Raw genomic sequence first — 26,458 nt, forward strand, 5'->3', positions numbered from 1 at the left:
TGCTACGATTGGCTGCGAGAGAGAAGTTGGTGCCGCAGCCAATAGAAAAGCGAATCCAAATCTGGCCAATGGCGGGTCCCGGCGCCGAGCTCGGAGCTGACAGACAGCCAATGGCGAGGCGGCGGTCTCGCCGGAGCTGCTATAAAGGCGGCGGCTGCCGAGGCGGCGCCGTTGCTGCTGAGCGCTGTCGCTGTGCGTGAGTTGTTGTTGTGAGGAGCTGCGGCTGCTGCTGCTGCCGAAATGCCCGAGCCGGCCAAGTCCGCCCCCGCGCCCAAGAAGGGCTCCAAGAAGGCGGTGACCAAGACGCAGAAGAAGGGCGACAAGAAGCGCAAGAAGAGCCGCAAGGAGAGCTACTCCATCTACGTGTACAAGGTGCTGAAGCAGGTGCACCCCGACACGGGCATCTCGTCCAAGGCCATGGGCATCATGAACTCCTTCGTCAACGACATCTTCGAGCGCATCGCGGGCGAGGCCTCGCGCCTGGCGCACTACAACAAGCGCTCCACCATCACCTCGCGGGAGATCCAGACGGCCGTGCGCCTGCTGCTGCCCGGCGAGCTGGCCAAGCACGCCGTGTCCGAGGGCACCAAGGCCGTCACCAAGTACACCAGCTCCAAGTGAATGCTTGGCTATAACCTGCTTAACCCAAAGGCTCTTTTAAGAGCCACCCACTTTCTCAATAAAAGAGCTGGTCTTTACGTGAGTTCCTGCCCCTTTAGTTTTCCTATCGTAGAGGGAAATATGCATTTACGGTGTAAAAGTATCGTGATTTTTATGTATAGCAGGTTTTACACTGATTTCCTGAGACTAGATCCTGCTTCTTTCAGGAGCTTGCTTCTCGCGCTTATTTGGTTCTAGGGTGGCGCTTAAAAAATTTAACTTTCACGGTCTCAAAACCGCCCAAAAATATCCCTAATCCGTTAAGGCATGCTAAGGGAAAGGGGAAAAAAATGACGCCTGTTCTTTTAACTGCCTAAATCGGACGCATTAAAAGCACAGGCGCTTCCTGACGGCACTGTGCTCTTGTTTTCTAGTTGTTACTGAGCAAATGGATACGTGATGGATACCCTCTCTTCTTCACTCCCCCGAAAAGGTATTTTCGCGAATGACCGGGGGAAGAAAACTGAGACGATGCTCTGCCTTATCAGTCCCCAACTGTACAGTCCTGCCTGGGCACTACCACCTAGCACAGTGTCCCCAGATTTGTTTTTACCCGGTTGCATTTTCCCCTCTGTCCCCGCCGTGTCCCCCCGCCCCGCACTCTCCGCCGCCGAGCGCGGACGGGGCTGCAGCGCGCGGGCAGAGCCGGGGCCGCGCGGCTGCCGCGCTCGGGCCGACCTGAGTGAGGACTGCGCGGAGCCTCCCCGCGGGCGGGCCCGGCCGCCTCCCGCCCTTCCCGCCCGCCGCTGATTGGTGCCGAGCGCGGCTCGAGCGCGGCCCGAGCGCGCGCTGCCCCGGGGCGCGCTCCCCGCACGGGACGCGGCGCTTCCAGCGCGCCGGGGCAGCGGCCGGGAGTGCTCGGCGGGGCCGGGCAAGGCGGCTGCAGCCTGCGCCTTCTGCCTTGCTGCCGCGGCCCCGAACCGAAGGGCGCTACTGAGCGGGGAGAAATCGAGAGCGCTCGGGGAATGGAGGCGGCTGCCGGCGGCAGCTTCAGCCAGGAGTCCCGGAATGAACGCTAGTGGAGCGGATTTAGACAAAGGAGGGCGAGCCCAAGGCTCGCCCTGCCCCGATCTCCGGCGGTGCCGCTGCCGCCGCCCACGCTGTGCTCCGCAAGCCGCTGCTGGAAGGGGGCGGGGGCGGGGCGGGGCCAGGGCTCGTTTCCCGCCCCGGAGGCGGGGCCTTTTCCCGGGCTCGCCACAAGCGCCCAATGGCTGCCGGCCGCTGCCGCGCGAGCGGCCAATGGGCGCGGGCCGCGGGGCTATAAATAGCGGCGGCTGAGAGCCGGGGCGCAATCAGTGTCTTGAGCCGAGCGGCGCGGGTGCGGGGCTTGTAGCGATGGCGCGCACGAAGCAGACGGCGCGGAAGTCGACGGGCGGCAAGGCGCCCCGCAAGCAGCTGGCCACCAAGGCTGCCCGCAAGAGCGCGCCGGCCACGGGCGGCGTCAAGAAGCCGCACCGCTACCGGCCCGGCACGGTGGCGCTGCGCGAGATCCGGCGCTACCAGAAGTCCACGGAGCTGCTGATCCGCAAGCTGCCCTTCCAGCGCCTGGTGCGCGAGATCGCGCAGGACTTCAAGACCGACCTGCGCTTCCAGAGCTCGGCCGTCATGGCGCTGCAGGAGGCCAGCGAGGCCTACCTGGTGGGGCTCTTCGAGGACACCAACCTGTGCGCCATCCACGCCAAGCGCGTCACCATCATGCCCAAGGACATCCAGCTGGCCCGCCGCATCCGCGGGGAGCGCGCCTGAGCTCCCTGCCGTAACCCACGCAGACCCAAAGGCTCTTTTAAGAGCCACCACATGAACAATTAAAAGAGCTGTTGCGCTATCTTAAACATGGTTTTAGTAGTTGGGGGAGGAGGGAACCTTCGTGGTTCAAGGGATCACTACACCAAGCGCCCTGAGCTTTTAAAACAGCTGCTCCTTGATCAGCAGACCCGGCTGTTAATGTTCGCTTAATGTTTTATTAGGGTCCAGTAGTAAAATTTTCAGAGTCCGAGAAATTTTAATCTATTCTAGAGCCAGGATTTTTATTAGCATTGCCTTAAGCAGGGGAGAACTGCAGTCACAATCGTTTATTTAATCGCCCCTCCTCCCTTAAATTTAGGTCGTCAGGCACACTCGCAGGGGTGTAAACTCCGTTCTACTTAAGGCTCTGCTTACCCACTTAAACGTATTTGCACATACTCTTCCTTGCATGCTGTTTGTAAAACACGAGTTATTCTGCAGACTCGGGAACGAGTTGTAAATGAACGTGAGAGCCGTATGGGATTTTATAAAAAAAAAATTTAATATGCAGGAGCTCAGTAAAATGAGACTCAGAAAGGCATAAAAGAAGTCGGGATTATAAAAATCTAACCTTAAAATTAAAAATAAAAATTAAGAAACGGCTCGTTTCCGAGCAGTGCTGCAGCCCTTTTATTATCCATGTGGTGACTCTTAAACTAAGAGTCTCTGGATCTATGGCGGCTGCCTCCCTTCTCTGTCGGGCAGAGACTAAGGCTTTAAAGAGCTGCCAATTATTTCATTTGAAGAATTTTCTCTCCTTCATTTTGTACCCATTATTTAACTTTTCCATCCAGTAAGATCTGGTTTTTAAAGTTCTACATCTTTCAAGTCCCTCTTGAATATCGTCCGTCGGGACCAGTTTTTCATGAGTATTTCCAGTTTTTCCTACATATCTGATATTGAGGTCTTAAACAGAAGCCGTAAAAGAAAAAAATGAAAGAAAATTCAGAAACTCCCGTAAGGGGGCAGCAGGGACTAACAAAACGCTCTAAATGAGTTCTATTTACTTCTGAAGCCGTTAAGAAGCTATTTTTTGGAATTTTAGAATAATAAACCTAATTATTTAGTAAGTGCTTAATATTTATGGCATATGTTTATACAAATTTTATATTTCAGATCGGGAAGACTAATGAAGAGTAGACCTAAAAAAAATTATTTCCCTATAAATTAATAAATTCTTGAAGACACCTATGAAGTATATGGCACTTCTTTGTGGTATGGATATGAGAGGGGAGAGACCATGGCTGAAACTCGGGGCGGGGAAGGAACATTTTAACGTTTACCATTCGCACTTCTCAGAGGATTTCCTGTAAGAGCACACAGGTAATGTGCTGGAACAGGGAAGCTCCCTTTAAACCACAAGGAAAATGAGATTAGTGCATAACAGGTAAAATGAAGGCTTTTCAGTACATAGCTGGGCCCAGTAGGGAAAAAGATGCAAGCCTAAAGAAACACAAATAAGAGTATAAACATAATTTGCTTGTATTACTGGACTATAAAGTTGTCGATATTCGGGGTTACATGTTAATTACTAAGGAATTAAGAGGAAAGTCTATAAAAAAGGTGCACGTGAAGAAATCAAAGCTCTTTTGTTGAAAAAGTGGGTGGCTCTTAAAAGAGCCTTTGGGTTAAGCAGATTTTAGCCAAGCATTTACTTGGAGCTGGTGTACTTGGTGACGGCCTTGGTGCCCTCGGACACGGCGTGCTTGGCCAGCTCGCCGGGCAGCAGCAGGCGCACGGCCGTCTGGATCTCCCGCGAGGTGATGGTGGAGCGCTTGTTGTAGTGCGCCAGGCGCGAGGCCTCGCCCGCGATGCGCTCGAAGATGTCGTTGACGAAGGAGTTCATGATGCCCATGGCCTTGGACGAGATGCCCGTGTCGGGGTGCACCTGCTTCAGCACCTTGTACACGTAGATGGAGTAGCTCTCCTTGCGGCTCTTCTTGCGCTTCTTGTCGCCCTTCTTCTGCGTCTTGGTCACCGCCTTCTTGGAGCCCTTCTTGGGCGCGGGGGCGGACTTGGCCGGCTCGGGCATTTCGGCAGCAGCAGCAGCCGCAGCTCCTCACAACAACAACTCACGCACAGCGACAGCGCTCAGCAGCAACGGCGCCGCCTCGGCAGCCGCCGCCTTTATAGCAGCTCCGGCGAGACCGCCGCCTCGCCATTGGCTGTCTGTCAGCTCCGAGCTCGGCGCCGAGACCCGCCATTGGCCAGATTTGGATTCGCTTTTCTATTGGCTGCGGCACCAACTTCTCTCTCGCAGCCAATCGTAGGAGGCGCTGCCCATCCGCCCGGGTTGTATATAAGGCAGGCGGGGCGGCGGGCTCGGAGTTCCTCTCGCGGCTGTGCCGGTTGTGTCGCTGTCGTCGCTGCGGAATCGCTGCAGGGAAGATGTCGGGTCGCGGGAAGCAGGGCGGCAAGGCGCGGGCCAAGGCCAAGTCGCGCTCGTCGCGGGCCGGGCTGCAGTTCCCCGTGGGCCGCGTGCACCGGCTGCTGCGCAAGGGCAACTACGCGGAGCGCGTGGGCGCGGGCGCGCCGGTGTACCTGGCGGCCGTGCTGGAGTACCTGACGGCCGAGATCCTGGAGCTGGCGGGCAACGCGGCCCGCGACAACAAGAAGACGCGCATCATCCCCCGCCACCTGCAGCTCGCCATCCGCAACGACGAGGAGCTCAACAAGCTGCTGGGCAAGGTGACGATCGCGCAGGGCGGCGTGCTGCCCAACATCCAGGCCGTGCTGCTGCCCAAGAAGACCGACAGCCATAAGGTGAAAGCCAAGTAAATGCTCAGTGAGGCTCATCACCAAACAAAGGCTCTTTTCAGAGCCGCCCACATTCCCCTTAAAGTGCTGAGTCACTGCATTTTGGTTTTTCAGTCGGAGAAGACCGGAATACGTAACTTGTCTTTTCTTCAAGTCTCTAATTCTGCTTTTCTTCGTTTCTGTTTCTTTAAAGAGATTGTCTGAAAGGCGGTTGGTTTTTTCTCAAAGAACCCATGTTTTTGTCCCCGAGGTGAATTTCCGTCGCTTATGCCTCTTTAGAATTACTTAAATGATGTATTGACTTTTTCAGTTTTAACAGTGGGAAGTGTGGGTTTTTTAGTGGCGGAAATATCCCGTGCTCTGGCCCGCCCGCTCCGAGTTTGTTGTGCTTTGTTAAGTACGTGTTAGGAGACATCAATAAAGTCTTAGCAGTCTGGATTCTTTCCTTTGCGAGCGCTAAAAGGAGCTGATCTCTGTTGCACCTTCGTGTTTCAGAGAAAGGAGAGCTGAAAGGAAAGCAAATCGCGCAGGAGAAAAAAAGAAAAAAAGCTCAGAATAGTGTCAGGCAGTCCTGGCAGTGACTTGAACAAATGCTTTCTCAACAGGACGGGTGTTCCCAGCCTCGGGCCCCTGACTGATCCGCCTTTGCTGCCTTTTAACACTCCTGTGTGAGTGCCAGCGGCTTTCCTGGGCAGAATTGTGGAACACCGGGGAAAGTTTTCAGGCAGGGAGGAGTTGCCGCTGCTCCCAGGGAGCTCTGATGTGATTTAGTGGTCGCGGCGTTACACTGGAAAGAGCGCGATCGCTTTAATTTCGTTTTTCTGGCGCTGATCGCTGGATCCACGCCCTCTTCTCCCTGTGCTATGGGGAGTTTGGAGCCGGCGCTCGGTTTTGGGAGCAAGCGAGTCGTTCTTGGAAAAGCTGCTGCTCTTACGGCAGGTCACGGTGTTGCTTTAAAGTCAAATCGCTGCTGGGTTCCGATCTCCTCCTGCCTTTGGCGCGGCCGCTCCCGGCCCGCGTTCCCCGCGCCTCCCGCGCCGGCTCTGGGTGCAGCAGCAGCGGCCGCTCGGCCCCGGCGCCTCCGTCTGTGCTGCGGCTGCGGCACCGCAGCGACGGCAGCGGCTCGGAACGCGGGCACGGCTTGGCCATCGCTGTCCTCGGGACGGGGAAAGAGATGCGGCTTGGCACCCGTGACCTGGTGTGTGTGTGTGTGTGCTCGCTGAATTTCACTTTCCTCAAGGTGAGTCGGTGATGAATTCACCGTCCCGCAGGGGAAGGAATTCCCCACTCCCCTCTGTGCCACCTTGTTCCACATAATGGGACAGCCCTGCATGTTGAATTGCAGTGAGCAACGGGAAAGGCTGCTCAGAAAAACCGTGCGTGCATCATCTCGATGTTGTGTGAACGCTGGAATAAAATTCTAGTTTGTAGATGGTAGAAGTTTCCACAGAACAATTTTATGGGTTTGTTTCCCTTTTAAAAGAATGATCTGCTATTAGGGGACAGTGGTAGTGGTCAAGAAGGTATACAATTAATTACTATTATTTTAGTAATTCCTCTCGTTTTTGTCTGCTAAAGAACGTGCTCGGTTATTTTGTAGTTGTAGTTTCGAGTTACATGCATGGGGAATAAAGCCATAAATTAAATATAAGGCTACAGGAGGTCTAAATTATGAAGGGTTGCAGGACCTCGAATGTATATTATACAGCCAGAGATTCTTGTGAAAATGCTTCCTAGATGTGGTTTACCAAACGCGGGATAAGCGAGCAGAAGCGCTTTGAAAATCAATGTATTTTCCAGCAGTGAGCCCCGGCAGCCCCTTGGATGGGCGCAGACGGACTGTGAGCACAGCTTGTTTGGGAGCAGCAGAACGGGCCGGAAGGTGCCGATGGGAGCATTTCCAGCTCTGCCGGGACAGGCGCTCGGGCAGGGCAGCCCCGGCCCCGCCGGTGCCGCATCCCGGCCCTGAGCATCCCCGGCCGTGCCCGAGGGAAGATTCCGTGCGGGCGGGGAACGGGGCGCTCGCTGCGGCTCCCGCAGTGACCGCCTGCCCGCGCCGTGAAACACGGAGTCGTGCTCCAATTCGGGCTCGGTTCGCTTCCTGCTTTGTTGTGCCTTTGTGGTTTAATCCCAGGAGCTGGATTTGGGGGCGTTAAGGAGGAGAGCTGGGCTGGAGCTGCGCGATCCCGTTCCTGCATAAATGCAGGGGGAGGGAGTGAAAGAGGGGATGATTCCCGGCAGGAACCCTCATTTCGGCAGCCGCAACAAAACCCTTTGGGTTTGCTGGTCAGGCCGTGACAAGCAGGCGTTTTCCTGCTCCCTGCGCTGGGGCAGGGACGGTGATTTAAGGACTAATCCGCCCCTGGGAGTGGGGAAATGCAGGGTGACACAGGATGGGGCAGCACCTCACTGTGGGAATGGGGAGCTTTGGGATTAGGAGCTCGTCAGCTCCTGCTGCTCTGTGGCTGCCACCAACACCTCGTGTGCAAGAGGCCCTGGGAACAGAAGGGAGAGGGCAAAGGAAGGGCTGGCATATCTCCTGGAAGGGCAGAGCAGGGCCCTGGAGTTTTACATCCAGAAACAAGGAATTTCCTCTGCAGGTTCACCCCAGCCACCACTTAAAGTAATTTTTCACATCACCATTGTCGAGAAACAAACCTGCAGGGTGAAGAAGAATAGAAGACATTATTTCCGATAAATGCTGTCATTTAATCCCAGCTTTTTGTCACTTTCCTGTTTTTTCCTGTGCTGTTAGGAAAATTAATCCACAAACACCAGACCGTTATGTCCGAAAAGGAGACAGGGGAGTCGTTTCTGTCTTTATTCAGATAAAGGGAGAGGCCTTGGGGCATTTCCCTGGGATCTCTCAAATTTTCGGGGGATGCAGCCTGCTTTTTATCCTAATTTCCCAGCTGCATTTCCCTTCTCTCCTCCCCCTTGGCTGAGGTGCTTGAGAGGTGCAGAGTTGAGATAAACCTGATACCAAAAATTTCGCTCTAATGTATAAACGTCCCTTTTAATTTTTATTTCTTATGGAAATTTAGGCTTTTCTTCCTCATTGTTTCTTTCATCTCTCAATGTCTTATTTCATTTATTTTATTATTCTTTACAAACAAAATAAACTTATTTTATTTAAAAGTAAACCTAAAGTTTTTTGTAAAAGCAAATATCTTTTTCTATCCATCAATCAGTGGAATCCTTCCCATGGTTTCTTTTATATCCCAGTGCTGGTTTTACCTACCAGCAGACCCACAGCTCGTTTGGAAAGAAAAATCTGCTCTTCCTCTCAATACCATGCCATTCCCTGCTGAGAAATGTGAGCTGCAGTGGTAACTCTGAAGTACAACACCTGTGCTGCACATCCTGTGAGGTTTTGCACGACCTGTAAGTGCCAGTTCAGGCTGAAGCTCCAGGAGCTCCAGCTGCCTGTGGAATGTGACCATTTCCCTTCTCCCATGGGGCTGGGAGCAGCGATTTCAAAGCCCCCCCATGCAGAGAGCAGAACAGACCCGGGTAAATTTGGCTTCCAGGGGCAGCTGAGCTGAGCCCAGGCTGGCAGGAGTGCCTGCGGTGCCGTCAGTGCAGCTGCTGATGTCGGAGCACGGGGGAGGCAGCTCTGGGTAAAGGTGGTTTGGTACGGTGACAGATTGGGCCTGTGCCATTCCTAGGGTGATTTGTGTCTTCTTTTCTGAGTGGAATTACTGAACTCACAGACCTGGCAGTGTCCCAAGAGCACAAGGGGAAAAAACCCCAAAACCTGATCATGTGGAGTGCTCAGAATGTTTATTGTTGAGGGGCTGCTATTTGCTACAAAAGGAAAAGAGGATGCACACCAGAGATGTGTGCATTTCTTCACAGCTCTGATACTGCACAAAAGGAATTTCACAATATCCTTTCATCTCTTACAAGTTCAGATTTCAGATGTAACACTCTGTGTGCTCTTCTTATTTCAGGAATTATTTCTTCCATTTTCCTACAACCTGTGCAAGTAAAAACATCTACATGCAATATAAGCAGGAGTGCAAGTACAAAAAGTTCATGAATTTTACGTGGAATTAAAATTCCCATCTGCTCTGATACTTTTTTTATTCTACTTCTTTTCTATTTATTCTACTTGTATTTTAGTTGTAAAATGAATTATGATCATAATTGCTCCCTGAGATTTTTCACTGGAAAAAATGAAAGGATGAACTTTTTAGATTAACACCTTCTATAATTGTTGACATGGAATGCTTTTGAAATAAGCATTTTGATAGGTCTGCTGTCAAATAATTAGGTTCCTTGTAAGCATGAAAGAAATCTAACCAAAACCAGCCTTTCCACCCACAGAGCTCCTGGTTCTGTGAGCCCAGCCCAGGGGAAGGAGCTGCCTCTGCTCATTGAGTGCTCCCTCCTCCCTCACAGGGCTGGGGCTGCCAAGGGAGAAGTTCCCAGCTGCATTCCCACCCACTTCCAGCCTCTCCTCCTGTGAGATTTGTGTCTTGTCTTGGCTGTGCTGCTCTCTGAACGGCACAACCCTTAGACCAGGTATTTGCAACCTGAAGTCTCAATTTTTTTTTTCATTTACCACCTAATCTCGACCAGTTCTCATCACTGTAAACATTACATCAAGGTGTGTGCAAAACAAAATATTTTTCCCTAGCCACAATGAATACTTTCTCCCACAACTGTAATTATTTTAAAATGTAATATTTTCTATTTAGAATGGAAATAAAATCCTCTGGGAAAGTAATGTTGCAATGATTTGTCTTGGGTGTCAGGAAATTATATTCTATGGCCATTAAAGAAAAAAAAGAAATTCATGTTTGAAAGCAGATATTGGTTTACTTCATTGCTAAAAATGAAACAAATATTACAAAACTCAAACAAAAAAAAAAGAAAACCACTTCACCACAACCCTTCATAAATCCCCAAAACCCCAGGAAGTAGCAAAAAATTTCTACAGACAGTCTGTGACTTGTTCAGGTTTTGGTCCAGGTGTATGGCATCTATTTCTCATTTCTGATTCACTGTTCAGTCAGTTCATTAGAGAATACAGATATTTGTTTGCCCAGTTGGTGTATTTCACTTTTGCAGAAATTAAAAGAAAGGGTGTTTTCTTTTTTAAACATGATGATTAATAAATAGAAATTTTTCTGCAGGAATGGTAATCTGGAGAAGATATATGGTCTTCCAGGAGTGAAATAATTTTATTATTCTAATAAAAATAAAATAGAGGAATTTTTTGTAACTAGTTGTATTGCTCTTCAGTGTTCTTTTTTTGCTGGTTACTTACTAAGCTGTAATGTCACTCTGATCATCTGAGATATAAAAAATTGCTGGTATAAAAATATTTTGACAAAAAAATTGTGTTACAAACAGTAAACCTTCCCCATATTTCAGATGCTGTGAATCAGGAAGTATTTTGAATGTAAACATGCAGGGTAGATTAAAAGACAACATGAAGGGCCTGTTTATAGATTGCACATTCAAACACTTCTCAACATTGAGAATTGTTGGGATTGATGACTTTGCTTTGCACAGGAAGATGAGCAAGTTGGAGCCCCAGGGCACACGAGGTGATGAGTGTAAACTTTTTATAAAAATGGTGTCACAAACACTGAGCAAGCTGAAACTGGCAAGCCAGGAGCAGGATGAAGATGGAGCAAGGAACCGATCCCAGGAACGAGATAACTTCAGAAGGAGTTCAGCCCAGTGACCAAAACCATCAATGAGACATGCAGGGCCCAGCACCAAGAGTTGGATTATTGTATTTGGGGATGGGATGGTGGCACAGACACAATCTGGGCTGCAGTCTGCTGCAGGGGGCTCCTGTGTGGGGACACCCAGCTCTGTCTGCTCTGCACACTGCACAAAGGAACTTTTCACTCACTGAGCTGGAAACTCATCTGCAGAAGGAGCCCAGGGCAGGAGAATTGTTGGTTTCTGCTTTGCTCCTCCATGGTTTGGTGGCAGCAGCCCCAGCTCCAGCAGGGTGCTGCATTTGGGCAGAGCCTCTCGCTCTGCTGGGGGATCCCACTGGGGTCGGGGCTTTGGGAGTACAGAGGGAACTGCTCTGAAGGAAATGGGAAAGGACAGGAAAGAAAGGGAATTCTTTACTGGGAGGAATAAGCTGTCGTGATTTTATAATCACATTATTTACATTAGTGCCTTTGAGTGTTCCTCCTCTTGTGGCATGATATTCTTAAGATTTGCTATTTTTGCTGAGCTTAAAGCCTACTAATTTTACCTTGGGTGACAAGAAACTTAAAAATATTGCCCATGGTCATAGGTCTTTTTCAGTTTGGAGACTTTGTTCTCAGCACTGTCCGAAGAATGAGTAATGTTACAATCAGATCTGATGTTAAATGCTTTGTTCACATCATAGCCCCCAATATTGCCTTGTCATTCCTACTGGAATTGAAAGAAGCAATCAGCAACATTTCAGTCTCTGTTTAGTGAAGAGTTTCCTAGGCCTAGAAACAATTTCACACACTGAAACAATCAATGAAAAAATCCTCAGAATTTCTGTGGTGGCTCCCAATGCAGTGTGCAACGTGGAGCACACAAACACAGGAAAAGGAAAACGAACACTCAGAGCTGGGCAGCCAAAGGCATCCCTGAACTCCTGCCTTCAATGGGGCAGCAGGGCTGTGCCAGGGCAGCTGTGCTCTGAACTGGGGCTTTCACAAGGCTGATTATCTACAGAATGGCCACTGACAAACCCTTCTGGTGGCCATCTCCAACTGCGACAACAGGAGCATTTCTTTGTGCTTTTCTGGTGACCCAGGAAAGCTTGGAAAAGCCTAGAGTGGAATATACAATGGTTTATTAATCTTTTCAGGTATTAGGCATACACAGGCACTCAGAATAAGCAACCTGTGCTTCAGAGTTTGCACTAAAGCCCTTGGAGAGATTGCAAAACCCCATTTCAAGCTGATAAAGAAGAGTTTGGCGAACGCCTCTTCCCACCAGATATCTGAAATCCAGTCTGAGAAGTCCCCCTAAGCCTTCAAACTGAAATTAACATTTCTAAGTAATAGGAGACAGATTTATTAGACACCTGGTGTCTGTCTCATTACCTGTCCTAAAGAATAGGCAAGTCAGTACTAGAAAGGTCACTTTTGTCATTCTGTGGTCCCTGTATGAATTATGTTGAGAAGTGCACAATATATACTTGGGATTCAGGATTACTGAGATCCAGTTAGGAAGTGATAATGGCTTTGATCTGCATCCATGGTGGCATGTAATTACCCGGGGATGAGAGGGAGGGCCTGAGAACGCCTGCGCTTTGAGCCTCATTAGCGGCTGCGTGATGAGACCTGGGAGCCGACAAAGTCAGCCCAGAGTGTCGAGTTTCTCAGGATTTCGTACTTTTATAACAATTAGTGACAGATTAATGCAGAAAAGGACAGATAAGTTAAAAAAAAACAAAAACCATCTTCCCGTGTTTTCTTCCTTGAAAGGAGAACCCAAAGCAGACGCGGGGAGAACCTGGGCAAGTCACTGTAAAAAAAAAAAAAAAAAAAAAAAAAAAAGACATTAAGAGAAAGATTACAAGGACAAATGGTGAAGAGGAAGGCGTTTAGGAAGTGCTTCTGATTTATATTGATCAATATCGGGCTATTTGCAAGAGCTCACCGCCGCCTAAATTCCTTTCTAGTACAGCGTGCTGTACTCATCTCTCGCTTCTGTGACAAAAATAACCGCAACCCCCAAAACGGCAGAGGCTGAGCACCATCGTGTGGCCGATGCGACAACAGCAATGCTGTGCATGGAGGAGTATCCATGGATAATTACCATTCCCTCCCGGCCAGAAAAAGCCAGTAAGTTCCCTGTCTTTCAATTTATAACAGACATAACGTGGAAGCTTGCAACAGTAAGGTGATTTTAGCACTTGTGAAAACCATAAGTCAATGAAAACACCACCTAAAAATAACCCCATAAAACCCAAAGGAAAAACCCCAAAACCCACCCCCCCGAAAAAAAAAAAAAAAAAAAAAAAACCCACCAGCGATTTAAAACCGCCTTTACAGACATATTGTAGCTGTGGGAAAATAACAGTAAATCCCAGAGAAGTATCTTATGAAAACAACCCTTAAGTAGTATGTCAAACCCAATAACCTTAAAAAATACCAAAAAAAAAAAAAAAAACGCCAAACACCGAATCACTAAGATTCCACACTAAGAGAAAATAAAGTGTTCCTTACTCAGTGGTACAGCTCTTTTACTGAGAAAGTGGGTGGCTCTTAAAAGAGCCTTTGGGTTAAGCAGGTTTTAGCCAAGCATTCACTTGGAGCTGGTGTACTTGGTGACGGCCTTGGTGCCCTCGGACACGGCGTGCTTGGCCAGCTCGCCGGGCAGCAGCAGGCGCACGGCCGTCTGGATCTCCCGCGAGGTGATGGTGGAGCGCTTGTTGTAGTGCGCCAGGCGCGAGGCCTCGCCCGCGATGCGCTCGAAGATGTCGTTGACGAAGGAGTTCATGATGCCCATGGCCTTGGACGAGATGCCCGTGTCGGGGTGCACCTGCTTCAGCACCTTGTACACGTAGATGGAGTAGCTCTCCTTGCGGCTCTTCTTGCGCTTCTTGTCACCCTTCTTCTGCGTCTTGGTCACCGCCTTCTTGGAGCCCTTCTTGGGCGCGGGGGCGGACTTGGCCGGCTCGGGCATTTCGGCGACAGCGGCGTCTCTTCGTGCACCAACGGAACGGCTGCGGAACAAACCCCGGAGCGAAGTGAAGAGAACGGCTGCTTGCCATGAATTTATAGCGCGTCTATGCAAATGAGGGGTTCCTGCACTGCAGACTCTCATTGGTCAGACTGCGAACTTATGTCAGCACTCTCCCGTATTCGCGTCTGATTGGTCAGAATTGGATCCTCCATCTCATTGGCTGCCTGTACAAGACCTACTTCTCAGCCTATCAGCGCAGGGACGAGGCAGTAAAGCGAGCGCGGAGCGAGGCAGTGCCGAGTTCTTCTGTTGCTGTGTCGGGGGAGCGAGCGAGGAGCGCGGCAAGATGTCGGGTCGCGGGAAGCAGGGCGGCAAGGCGCGGGCCAAGGCCAAGTCGCGCTCGTCGCGGGCCGGGCTGCAGTTCCCCGTGGGCCGCGTGCACCGGCTGCTGCGCAAGGGCAACTACGCGGAGCGCGTGGGCGCGGGCGCGCCGGTGTACCTGGCGGCCGTGCTGGAGTACCTGACGGCCGAGATCCTGGAGCTGGCGGGCAACGCGGCCCGCGACAACAAGAAGACGCGCATCATCCCCCGCCACCTGCAGCTCGCCATCCGCAACGACGAGGAGCTCAACAAGCTGCTGGGCAAGGTGACGATCGCGCAGGGCGGCGTGCTGCCCAACATCCAGGCCGTGCTGCTGCCCAAGAAGACCGACAGCCACAAGGCCAAAGCCAAGTAAATCTCGTCTGACTAACAACCCAAAGGCTCTTTTCAGAGCCACCCACAAGATCCTAAGAGAGCTGAGTTACCGCAACAACAACGAATTGCATTAACTACTCAATTCTTATTTCAACTTATATTTTATTTTTGGTTGGATAAAGTAGCAACGTTTTCCATGTTTACGATAATAAAACAAAGTCTTGCCAAAACGTCCCCCCCCTCTCCGTGCAAGTTCTTCCTGGTAAGGGCTATTTTCCGTTTAGTTCTTACGTCTGAGGACACACGGACACTATTCGTTGACAGTGTCCGTCCCACCTCCCTCTTCCGCCTCTTAAAGCGGCTGATGCAGTTCCAGAGATAGGAGGCGTAATCGTCTTCGGGGAAGGGAGGGGGAAGGGCAGCGGGCCGGGATTTCCGCTGGCCAATCCTTGGGCAGGGCGCGCTTTTTCAATACTTAAAGCTTTCTTTCTCATCAGGAACAAAAGGATTGGGAGAGATCCGGGCTATTTTTGTGTCCGTAAAGAAACCCTCCCCTCCTCCCCCGCCAACAGACAAAGGCATTTACGGAGATACTTAAAAACAAATATTTCAATAGATTACACATGGCTCAGTAGTAGCGTGCCTGGCAATTGCATTATTTTGTTACAAAATATATCTTTAAAAAAACGTACATCCGATTTTTTATCAAATCATTATAAAACATTGCTTCTTGGTAGTCAAAGTAATCACTTAGAGAAAAACCAAAAGTCTACACTTCCCTAAAGTCGCCGCGCTCTACCGCGTTCTTAACTATTTCTTTCGGTAATCCCTAGGAAACAAAAAACACAGGACACAATTGACCTCTTGACGACTTACGAATTGCTGGACCCCTGCTGCAGGTTACGGACGACCACGGTGCACCAGCTCCTTTAGGGAAAATGTGGGTGGCTCTTAAAAGAGCCGTTGGATAACAAAATAAGCAGAACAAAACTCTCCTGGTACAATTTACTTCTTTTTGGGCGCCGCCTTCTTCGCCTTGGCCGCTTTGGGTTTGGCTGCCTTCGGCTTGGCCGCTTTGGGCTTCACGGCCTTTGCCTTGGCCGGGCTCTTGGCCGCCTTCTTGGGGCGCCCGGCCTTGGCGGCTTTCTTGGGGCTCTTGGCCGCTTTCTTGGCCGCCGCAGCCGCCGGCTTCTTCGCCTTCTTGGGGCTCTTCTTCGCCGCCGCCGCTTTCTTGGGCTTCTTGGCGGCGCTGGCGGGCTTCTTGGCCGCCGGCTTCTTGGGCTTGGCCGCAGCTGCTCTCTTCTTGGGGGCTTTCTCCTTCACTTCCCCGGGTTTCTTGCTGAGGCGGAAGGAGCCGGAGGCGCCGGTGCCCTTGGTCTGCACCAGGGTGCCCTTGCTGACGAGGCTCTTGAGCCCCAGCTTGATGCGGCTGTTGTTCTTCTCCACATCGTAGCCGCCGGCGGCCAGCGCCTTCTTGAGCGCGGCGAGCGAGAGCCCCTTGCGCTCCTTGGAGGCGGACACGGCCTTGGTGATCAGCTCGGTGACGCTGGGCCCCGCGGGCTTGCGGGCCTTGGAGCCGCTCGCCGCCTTCTTCGGCTTCTTGGCGGCGGCCTTGGCGGCGGGCGCGGGCGCATCGGGGGCGGCGCTGGGAGCGGTCTCGGCCATGGCGGCGGCTGCCTCGGCGGAGCGGGCGGACACAATTGGGCTGGCCCGGGTCAGATGCTCGCGTTTTTAGAGCGGAGCCGCGCCGTGATTGGTGCGCTGTAGAGCCCGCCCCGCCGCGCGGCCCGGGAGCCCTTCGGTGTGCTCGATTTGTGTTTCTTTGGACTAACAAAAGTGTGTTTTCCTCGGAATTTCTGCCACCAAATCGGCCGGTTTCCCCGGTGAGGGGGGAGAAGAGCAGGTACTTGCGTTCGGGAGAGTTTCCTGCGGCAAACTCGCGATTTGAGTTAAAGGAGAGGCGATAAATCCCGTGTGCTGCTGCCGGAGAGACCTCTGAAGGGAGAAACTTTTGTTTTTCCTTGCAAATTAAAAATTTCTTTTTGATATAAATGTTACGGCAACGACTCAGTCTTATTCTTTAGAGGGTTTTCTTGGGCTCAAAGTTGAAAGCTTACGATTTGAAGCCATTTTGACAGTTTAAATTGATTTTGAACAGGAGGAAGTAACACAAACTCCTTTTTCAGCTCTGAATATGGATTAAGAACCGGTTCCTTTGACCATGTGTTTTACCTACTAAAACGCTAAAGTCTAGTGAAATAATGTCTCGTACAGCCACCTATTCCACTTTTTATAGAAACATAAGTAATTTCTTGTTATCTGGAGACTGATGAACAGAGAGTTGGTTTATTTTGTCTTACTGGGATTTCAGTACCAGGGAGGCAAAGTTACTCTGCTGCCCTACGTGGGGTGTTTTCTTTTTGTTTGTTTTCCATACGAATTTTTCTACCAAATATTAAGTAAATCAATCTATTTGCCTGTCGTGTTCCATATTATTTTGAAGTATATAGTAATTTAAAACCTTTTGTTACAAAACTGCAGCTTTGTAAAAGAAAGCAATGTCCTGCACTTCTGTTGTTTATGGAAATTATCTTTGTCCCTGGTAATTTAAGACTTGCAAAGAGTATCATTGCAGTTTAGTAAGCATGCTCTTCATTCCCAAAGAATATTATCTTGTTTTATATTTTCTCTAAAAGTAGTAGAATTGTAAACCTTATTGCTGTTTGGATTTTGAATGTGTCTCACAGAATATGGCTACACAAAGGTTTAGCTAAAGCCTCTGAATGCTGAATCCCCTTCTCACTCTAAATAAAGCCCACCTAATTATATACTTGTGCATTTTACAGCGATCACTGAAATAAGGAAATACTTTTATGACAGAAACTAGAGCAATTTGTGATAACCTGAGTTTTAACAAGGGGCGAGGTAGGCCATAGGTCATTCCTGAAGAACCAGGAAGGAGTCAACCCACACTGGTATCTGGTGGAAGATGGTGTAATATGCTGAGCAGAACAGAGCTCTGGCTTAATATTTCATTAATCTGTAACTGACTGTGAAAAAAGTGTATTATCCATTGTCTTTTGTAGTTGTTTAAGAATCACAGAGACTGCACTGCAGCCAGGCCTTTGGTATTACCTGATATTACATAGAATGTGAATACAGAATTTAAGTACATATTAGCAACCAGAAATTCAGAGTGTATGAGTAGATAGTTTTAGGAAAATGTAATTCTCTTTCTGTGTCATGGTTTTGTTTACAATGGCTGTTTTATAAATACTAAAATGTGTATAAGATGAGAGATTTAGCTTGCTGTAAAATAGTGTTTCAGGGAATATAAAATTATGAATAAATGCAACGAAGGGGAAAATTGTGACCTCCACCCCATAATGATAAAATACCATAAAAAAGGTTGCAGTAAAAATGCACCTGAGCTCTGTAATGCTTTAAGGGGAAATTAACTGAGAGGAGACCTAATAAAAGTGTGATTTTCAAGGTCTTGTTTGGCAATACTATGTAACACGAAGTAAGGCTACAGAGATTAAATGGAGTGGATGTGAGTATTGCAGAGTTACCTTCAGAAATTGCAAATGAAGGGAAAATGTTTTGAAGCCTTTATCCTGTATATGTAAAGCTATGAATTAACCTTTCCATTGATTTGGCTGCATAATGTAATAAGGTAGCAATTGCTGGGAAGATCTGAAATTTAGCAGTTGCCCAGAGACTTCATTGCATATAGGCAGAGGAACAGCATAGGCCATGAGTGACATGTCAGCAAAATGAAAAATTCCTTTTTGCCTATTCTTGGTGCTTTGAACGCATTTGTTTCAGTAATCTTCACTGAAGGAAATGTAAATATTCCAGCTCTCGTTTGTGTCTTGACAGAGTCTTCATTCACATTTGTTGGTGGCAAAATTGAGGTGCTGAAAATGGTCACTATCCCAGTTTTCTGCCTGGCTTTTCTCCCAGGAGTTGCTACCCTTTCCTCATTTCCAAAGAAGTCTGCTAAGTATATACATGTCAGCTTCTGGCCTTCAGCTACTTTTTAGTAATTTAAACTGAAGTAACTTCAGAAATTTCATAAATTAAAAAAAAAAAAAAAAAAAAAAAAAAAAAAAAGAGAAGCTATTTTTTTAATGGTTTTGAAGCAAATAGATAAACCTACTTTACTGATGCAGAAATGCTGCTTGGAGCTTATATTCTTCTTTATGTGAAAGAAATACATACAGGAACAATATTTTGGAAAGTTAAGGTGTATTTGGCAATTTTAGAAAGAGCTGCTCTGCAGTCAGAACAGATAGTTAAAAAAGAATACACAGATGTATTCAGGAAAAGAAAAAATGTGGTGAAAAATAACCTTAAAGGCAGTAATGGCAGTTTTATCTCATGCTGAGCAAATGAAGGAGGGAAATAATCCTGTTTTAGATATAGGATGTTGTGGGAAAATATAATTAAGAAGACATTACATAGATTGTTACATGCAGTTTGGTTTTCCCAGTGAGACTGGAGCGAGGTAGAATTCATCATTCAATAAGAGAAGGAAAGTAATTTCAGGATCTCCAGAGATACTTCTGGAGAAGACACCACTGTAAGGTCTATTTCATATGAATTATTTCAATCCTTCTCACCTTATGGGCACCCCAGCAGGCCACACTGCATCACAAACCTGCAGCCTGAGCCCTCCCTGCAAATTGTTTCCCTTCAGACACCCAAATCTGTTCCAGCTTTTGCAGTTATCATTAGGACCCCTTGGCATGAGCCAGGAGACACAGGAAGCAGAGCCAAGGGCTGGCAGCACACCTGAGAGCTATCAAACGTTCCCATCTGCAGTTAAGGACCTGCCAGTACTTGTTCCTACGAAAATAAGCTGTGGGTTATATTTAGGCATGCCTGCATTAAGGAGAGGTAGCGCAGGAGTTGTTCCCAAGCAGTTTTGTTGGGAGGCATTAGCATGAGAGCCAGGCACACAAAGGTGGCTGCTGCAGCTGGGGGCTCTGCTCAGCATTCCCAGCAGCTGAAGGAAGGGAAGCAAAGCTGCTCTGGCGCTCTGAGCCCCTCTCCTCACTCCAGATGGCAATTTCCAGAGATTTGGGTGAGGGCCTTTACATGATGCGTTGTATTCCCACACACATGTTCCGCAGGAAAGAGCTGTAAATGCTGCCTGCAACCGTGATTACACTCCCATTACAGAGTTACACCCATGCCTTACTTGCCCTCAGTGACATCATCTTTCATCTGAGTTTCACATGTAATAACACTTGTGTGATCCAACCAGCCAGCACAGTTTAGCAACTTTTAACACTTAGCTAAGGAATTTTAAAGCAAGACCTACCAAACTACAAACTTGTTGCAGCTCGGCAGAACAAGTCTCTGCCTACATAACACTAATGTGTCTGCTGCTGCTGCTGTTAAGGCTCCTAAAGTGCACTGAGGTCACATAAGGCCTTTTAAACTCAGGGTATAGTGAGCACCTGTGGGGAGCAGAGCAAATAGGGTAGGGCAGGGGATGACTGTCCCCACAGACTCATCTTCCTGGAATGCTGTACACTCCTCCCTGTACCCTTGGTTAAGGATTGGGGCACCTGTGGTGTCCTCCCTTCTTCATTGCATGACATGTAATTTGGCAAGTTAAAATCTATAGTCTGAAACCTGGATTTGTCCATAGTTAGGAGGCACTGGAAAGGAAATCCTTTCTGGGAAAGCAAAATAATAAAAAAAAAAAAAAAAAAAAAGTCAGCAAAAAAAGTACAGGGGGCCAAAACCTTTCTGAGAACAGATAATGATGAAGAAAATGGACTTTGTTCTTTACTCTCTGTTTATTAGTTTAAGGCATATTTACTTTTTTTCCACACACAATGAAGAGGTCCACAGTCACATATTAAATAATAGAATTATTTCTATCTCTGAGTAATTTGGTCTTCTAAAACTAATGCAAGCCACTTGAAAAATTGTGTTTTGGACCACCCTGGCATGGTTTGAATATCATCATCAATGGGAGATTGAGGACACCTCAGGCCCTTAGACAAGCTGTTCCTGAGAGGTGAACAACATTGTCAGCAGCTGCATCAGCAATGGCTCCCCAAGGAAATTGTCTCCTCCGGCATGGAGAGTGCCTCACTCTGACTGCATGTACTGGTGAAGTCCCCCAAGGAAGGGTGTCATCATGCTGTCCTTCCACAGCTGCCTCTCCGCAGCACGGAATCCTGGCTGCTCACACTGGTCAGCAGCTCACACACAGGGATGCTGGGCTGCACACTCTTCCTCCCTGCAGCACCTCTGTGGATTTTCTGCCCTCCACACTTTCCTGCTTGTGTGACGATGCTGTCTGTGACTTCTGGTACACGGGAGGGAGCAATGTGGTGAATCTAAATGTCACTTCCCACTCCAGCCAGAAATGTGTTTGGAACCTATGGAGGGACAAAGTGTCCTTGGACACATCATGCATGCACAGCTGGCCTGCAATCTGCCACCTTCGTGGCTGCTGACACCCCAGACACTGATGTGACACGCTTCCAGGTAAATTTGGATTGCAGGCAGCTCATTTTTGCTTCACAGGCACCGAGAGTGGCACCCAGGCACAGTGCAGGCTAAGAGCCAGAGCCCTGTGTCACTCACCATGCAAAGGTGCTCTCCTTAAGTGGTGCTGCCTTCCTGTTGCTCTCCAGAGGTGTGAAGGTGAAGCAGGTTCTGGCTCTAGACAAGGCTGTTTGTGCCATCTCTCTGCAGCAGGAGTATTGCAAGTTAGCATTTGGGAGCTCACTGTTTAGGCTGTTTTCCCACAGAAGGGAACAAAAAGGTTTTGCAGGGCTGTTCACTGTGTGAGTGTTGAGCTGTGGTTCAGGTTTTTGCAGCCCGTGGTCTGGTGCCAGAGCAGCGCTATCTCAGGTCAGTACGCTGTGCAGATTGCCAGGGGCACTGGAAGGGCTGGCTGGGGCCTGAATTTCCCCCTGATATATCAGTGAGGTCAGCAATTGTCACCTCTGCTGTCATACAGGTAGGAAGTCAGGAATCTGGCTTCAGAGGCTCATGAGACTATGTATGCATGGGTTGGGAACATTCAGGATGAATATATTTCATCTGTTTTGCCTGCAAATTGCCTTAGTCCCAGAAAAGACTGGCTTCCATAATGACTGTATTAAAACTAATTCTTGTTCTTTCTGGCAGTTAGGGTTTTTTTTTGTTGTTTTTTTTTTTCTTTTGGTTTTTTTTTTTTTTATTGGGAACTGAAAATGCCATCAAGATTTTGTTGACTTGGTTTTGAAACAGGGAATAGAGTAACAACTTTAACTTTTGTGTTCTGTTTGAGGTTACTAGTTTGTGACATCTGACATTGAATTGTGTGGTTAGCAAGGCTTGCACAGAAGGGCAGCACGGAGCAGCCAGGAGCAGGGAGCAGCAGCCATGCAGCTCTGCGGAGGTGGTGAGTGAAGAGAAACCTGCTGGGGCTTGGGTTTGCTCAGACTGCAAGGAGACATGTACAAGGAAACTTAACAGCTGAAATTACTCAAAGCTGTTGAGGAAGGGGCCTGGTATCAGTAAGGTGAACTTCTGAGTAATTCCAATGTTAATCGCCAAATCTAAGGCATGGTCTTTTTATTAAAAAATTCGCTAGGAAAAAAAAAAAAAAAAAGAAAGAAAATAAATAGAACCAAAACCAAAATGGAGGAAAAATTGCAATCTGTTCTGGTTTTATCACTTCTTTAGGCCTTGATGTGCTTGAGTGCATAGAAGGGTTTTCAATGGTTATCACTGTCAGCCACACCAAGGGATGAAGACAGGAATTTTGTTTGCATTTGAAACTAATGAAAGTAAAGGTGGGTTCTTAATCTTCAAGTCCGTTTGTGTTTAGATTTTTATTATTTTCATTTTACCACGTGTGCTTATTGTCCCTACATGGTGAATGGTCTTAGCTTTAGTTTGTGGTTTTGTTTGGGTCTTTTGGGTTTGGTTTCTTTTCCCCCTTGGGTAGCAGGATCTGGTTATGGTCCCTTCAAACTTGAGGGACACACAAGTTCTGTTAGGATAGTATTAAAAAAGCTGTAAGTCTGGGAGAGGTCAGAAGAATACACAGTGCAGTAGTAGAACTTGTTTCTTAAGTTAGTAATATCAGCAGGGATCCAAGAGTGGGGAGAAATTAATGGGTGCTCTGAGCAGGACAGCCTTGAGATTCTGCTCTCTTTGAATTGCATGCTGGAGACATAATTATAATGCTTGAAGAAATGAGTAATTAACAGGAAACTTCTTTCTGGACCAATATCCCAACTGTGACAGAGGCTAGTAAATAAAGAGGCTAGGAGCAATAGCTGATAATCTCATCAAAGTGGTCCTTTAGATTTTAGTGCTTTATAGGCTGGAGACTCATTGAGTCAGAGGGGATGTCTTAGGACAGAGGTGAATTAGGGAGCAATTGGAGTTTTCTTCTTTGTGTATAGCACTTGCTTTCTCTAGACAAAGCATTTTTCATGTTTTGGGATTTGCTTTAGCATTGCAAATCAAAAGGTTGAGGAAGAGGTGAGTGGGAGTGGTTGATGGACAGATGAGTGATGGGCATGTATATTACATAGACTGCATCCCTGTCATTGTGGAGAATTCCATTAACACGTGGTTAGCTGTCCTCAGTGTCTGCCTGTGTTATCAAAGGCTGCTGGAAAACATGCATGAAATGAACAAAATGCCCACCAGCAAAGAGAGTGAACTGAATATCCTTCCCTGTAGCTCCAAATATGAAGATAACACATGTGAAACCGAGAGAATGGCAAGTCATATAAAAGAAGAGATTAAAAGGAATCACAGGTCTTCAGGGCCAGGCTGAGACATTCCTATATAAAATAACTCAGCTGAAAGATGCTGTGAAAGAATTACTTCTGCATTATATTTTAAGGCCCCATAATTTTTTACCCTGCTGGATTCACTGTGATTAAGGCAGAAAAAAAAGCCAGAATCAATGAGAAAAATGGTTGCCAGAGTTCAGAGATCTTTCCAAACCCTTCATTTTCAAGGACTTTCCTCTGTCTCTGTGTGAGTAATAATGTGTGTATTTGGCCATGATGAGCTCAGGCAAATTCTCCATATTGGAATTATGTTAATTGCATAGAGCCAGTGAGTCCTGAACTGCAAATGGAGGACTGCAGGCATAGCCAACAGAAATGAGGCATGGATTGAAAACTCATAATGACAGATATTCAGAGTCATGCAGTTATACCAAAAAAACAAAGAGAAATGTCATAATTTCAAACATTCCCTTCTGAAAGGAAAACATATTACATGAAGGAATGGGCATCCATTCAGAATTGTGCCAGGCCTTTGAAAACATGGGGATACACTGGAACACGGCTGGCATACCCATTTTTGTTGTGCATCTGACATATGTTAATAATTTGAATCCAGTTAATTACCTAATGGACATATATTACATTTTGTATATCACCAGTATGATTGGAATGTAACAATAAAGAGAGAAAATAAAGGGTGAATGGCAAGGAAACACTGGAGACACGAGGATAGAAAATAAAGGATGTTCACTTCATTGCTGAAAAGTCCTGTGCAGATTCGCCAATGATACAATACTGTGAGAGTCAGACATAGGCAGCTTTGAGAAAAACAAACGTTTACTTCGGTCTAACGTGAAAACTTAGGCATGATTCCCCTCATTCTTCATGGATTAGAGGACAAATAAACTAAGCTCCTGAAACTGACCGAAGAGTCCTTACGTTTGTCACTATATCGAATGCCTGAATGGAACCTCAGCAGTCAGAAGATTAGGTTACAGCAGGGCCATAAGAACCGTGTGCGGCGGCCGAAAGACCGCCACGTCCCTGCGCCGGGGAAAAAGCCGGGGTTCTGCGTTGCCGCCACGCCTGCAGGAGGGAGAGCCGGGAAAAGCGGCCGGGGGGAACCGAGGGGCTGCGGGGCTGCCAGCGAGACCGGGCGAGAGGGGCGGAGCGGGAGGCGGGGAAAGCAGCCGGGCCCGGGGCGGGGCCTCAGCCTGGACCCGCCCCTGCTCCCAACCAGGTCGGACGGAACCCCATAAAGCCGCGGCGCGGGCGGCGCTGCCTCACACCGGTATCGGCAGCAGCGAGCGTGTGACTATGTCTGGCCGGGGCAAGGGCGGCAAGGGGCTCGGCAAGGGCGGTGCCAAGCGCCACCGCAAGGTGCTGCGCGACAACATCCAGGGCATCACCAAGCCGGCCATCCGCCGCCTGGCTCGGCGCGGCGGCGTCAAGCGCATCTCGGGGCTCATCTACGAGGAGACGCGCGGCGTGCTCAAGGTCTTCCTGGAGAACGTCATCCGCGACGCCGTCACCTACACGGAGCACGCCAAGAGGAAGACGGTCACGGCCATGGACGTGGTCTACGCCCTCAAGCGCCAGGGTCGCACTCTCTACGGCTTCGGCGGCTAAAACGTGAACGTCCTGCCGGACTACCGCCACAAAAACCCCAAAGGCTCTTTTAAGAGCCACCCACCTATTCCTTAAAAAGAGCTATATCGCTATATTTTATATTTAGTATATTTGTTCTCTGCGTTATTGCCCTTGACAAAGCATCTGCTTTTCCTCCCATTTCTCTTCCGCTTCGAATAAGTCGGGCGGGCTGCTGCTTCTCAGCGGCCCTTTGAGGAGGAAAAAAACCATAAAACCGCAAGAGGACAAAAGAATTTATTATCCTTCCCTAGACCAATTTGAGCAAACCGCTCTAAGCCGAAGTTCTGCACAGGAAGGCGCCGCAGCATTCATTTCTTTATTCCCCCTGGCCCGTAACCCAAAGGCAGCAGGAGAACCAGCTACAGCGCCCACGGTAGGGAGCCTCTGGAGGAGCCTCTTCCCGCTGCCGCCCGCGGGAGCCCCGGGCCGTGGCCAGGGCGGCTTTGGCGCCCGCGCCCTTTCCAAAAGCGCGCGCGGGACGCGATTGGCTCCGGCACATCCCGAGCTCCCTCCTCCCCCATCGGCCCGGGACAGCGGCTCCCTGCGCGCCGAAAACTGAGCCATCCCACCCATCCCGTACCAGCAATGAACACGCAGCCCGACAGAACCGGCCCGAGCCAAATACAGGGAACACACAACATACCGCACGCACACACACAAACAGAGACAAACAGCCGCCCTTCCCTTCCCTTTGCCGAGCCACCGAGGCCGCAGCATTTCAAGCTCTTTCTCGAGACTGTGGGTGGCTCTGAAAAGAGCCTTTGGGTTCGCTTCTGGGCTCCGCACGCTTCTGCCGACCGCTTTACTTGCTCTTGGCTTTGTGACTCTCCGTCTTCTTGGGCAGCAGCACGGCCTGGATGTTGGGCAGCACGCCGCCCTGCGCGATCGTCACCTTGCCCAGCAGCTTGTTGAGCTCCTCGTCGTTGCGGATGGCGAGCTGCAGGTGGCGGGGGATGATGCGCGTCTTCTTGTTGTCGCGGGCCGCGTTGCCCGCCAGCTCCAGGATCTCGGCCGTCAGGTACTCCAGCACGGCCGCCAGGTACACCGGCGCGCCCGCGCCCACGCGCTCCGCGTAGTTGCCCTTGCGCAGCAGCCGGTGCACGCGGCCCACGGGGAACTGCAGCCCGGCCCGCGACGAGCGCGACTTGGCCTTAGCCCGCGCCTTGCCGCCCTGCTTCCCGCGACCCGACATCTTGCCGCGCTCCTCGCTCGCTCCGCACACAAAGTACCGCCGACACCGACACGCAGCGACACCGACACCGCCGCCCTCCGACCTCCGCCTTTATATCCCCTCCCTGCGCGCCACCGCCGCCTCCTGATAGGCCGAGCCCTCCTCTCGGGCCACGCGCTGCCCAATGGCGCAGCGAATCTCACGCTGACCAATCGCGACGGCCGCAGCGCCCAGAGGCTCCGCCCGCTCCCTCCGTCCGGCCAATGACGAGCTGCCCAGGGCGGGCCTCGGCTCGCGGCCGCTCCCGCCCGGACCGGCGGGG

At 49.4% G+C, this 26,458-nt stretch overlaps 9 protein-coding genes across 9 annotated transcripts; 5 read left to right on the forward strand and 4 right to left on the reverse strand.

The window, feature by feature from the left end:
- The first annotated feature begins 188 nt into the window (after window positions 1-188).
- LOC134417483 (histone H2B 1/2/3/4/6) lies at window positions 189-703 on the forward strand. Its single transcript, XM_063154744.1, has one exon. It carries the CDS (start codon window positions 241-243, stop codon window positions 619-621), a length of 381 nt encoding a protein of 126 aa, XP_063010814.1. The 5' UTR covers window positions 189-240; the 3' UTR covers window positions 622-703.
- A 1,289-nt stretch (window positions 704-1,992) lies between these two features.
- Window positions 1,993-2,469, forward strand: LOC134417497 (histone H3). Its single transcript, XM_063154758.1, has one exon. It carries the CDS (start codon window positions 1,996-1,998, stop codon window positions 2,404-2,406), a length of 411 nt encoding a protein of 136 aa, XP_063010828.1. The 5' UTR covers window positions 1,993-1,995; the 3' UTR covers window positions 2,407-2,469.
- Window positions 2,470-4,080: 1,611 nt separating this feature from the next.
- On the reverse strand, window positions 4,081-4,529 carry LOC134417484 (histone H2B 1/2/3/4/6). Its single transcript, XM_063154745.1, has one exon. It carries the CDS (start codon window positions 4,475-4,477, stop codon window positions 4,097-4,099), a length of 381 nt encoding a protein of 126 aa, XP_063010815.1. The 5' UTR covers window positions 4,478-4,529; the 3' UTR covers window positions 4,081-4,096.
- A 269-nt stretch (window positions 4,530-4,798) lies between these two features.
- LOC134417479 (histone H2A-IV-like) lies at window positions 4,799-5,640 on the forward strand. Its single transcript, XM_063154739.1, has one exon. The coding sequence runs from the start codon at window positions 4,834-4,836 to the stop codon at window positions 5,221-5,223; it is 390 nt and encodes a 129-aa protein (XP_063010809.1). The 5' UTR covers window positions 4,799-4,833; the 3' UTR covers window positions 5,224-5,640.
- A 7,780-nt stretch (window positions 5,641-13,420) lies between these two features.
- Window positions 13,421-14,178, reverse strand: LOC134417467 (histone H2B 1/2/3/4/6-like). The gene has a single exon (XM_063154725.1). The coding sequence runs from the start codon at window positions 13,990-13,992 to the stop codon at window positions 13,471-13,473; it is 522 nt and encodes a 173-aa protein (XP_063010795.1). The 5' UTR covers window positions 13,993-14,178; the 3' UTR covers window positions 13,421-13,470.
- On the forward strand, window positions 14,179-14,777 carry LOC134417476 (histone H2A-IV). Its single transcript, XM_063154736.1, has one exon. It carries the CDS (start codon window positions 14,198-14,200, stop codon window positions 14,585-14,587), a length of 390 nt encoding a protein of 129 aa, XP_063010806.1. The 5' UTR covers window positions 14,179-14,197; the 3' UTR covers window positions 14,588-14,777.
- On the reverse strand, window positions 14,690-16,224 carry LOC134417466 (histone H1.01). The gene has a single exon (XM_063154724.1). It carries the CDS (start codon window positions 16,210-16,212, stop codon window positions 15,553-15,555), a length of 660 nt encoding a protein of 219 aa, XP_063010794.1. The 5' UTR covers window positions 16,213-16,224; the 3' UTR covers window positions 14,690-15,552.
- An 8,408-nt stretch (window positions 16,225-24,632) lies between these two features.
- Window positions 24,633-25,052, forward strand: LOC134417490 (histone H4). The gene has a single exon (XM_063154750.1). The coding sequence runs from the start codon at window positions 24,633-24,635 to the stop codon at window positions 24,942-24,944; it is 312 nt and encodes a 103-aa protein (XP_063010820.1). The 3' UTR covers window positions 24,945-25,052.
- Window positions 25,053-25,106: 54 nt separating this feature from the next.
- LOC134417480 (histone H2A type 2-C) lies at window positions 25,107-26,210 on the reverse strand. Its single transcript, XM_063154740.1, has one exon. It carries the CDS (start codon window positions 26,155-26,157, stop codon window positions 25,768-25,770), a length of 390 nt encoding a protein of 129 aa, XP_063010810.1. The 5' UTR covers window positions 26,158-26,210; the 3' UTR covers window positions 25,107-25,767.
- Between the last annotated feature and the right edge of the window lie 248 nt (window positions 26,211-26,458).

This window comes from Melospiza melodia, chromosome 4 (assembly GCF_035770615.1).
Source record: "Melospiza melodia melodia isolate bMelMel2 chromosome 4, bMelMel2.pri, whole genome shotgun sequence".
NCBI classification, from domain to species: Eukaryota; Metazoa; Chordata; class Aves; order Passeriformes; family Passerellidae; genus Melospiza; species Melospiza melodia.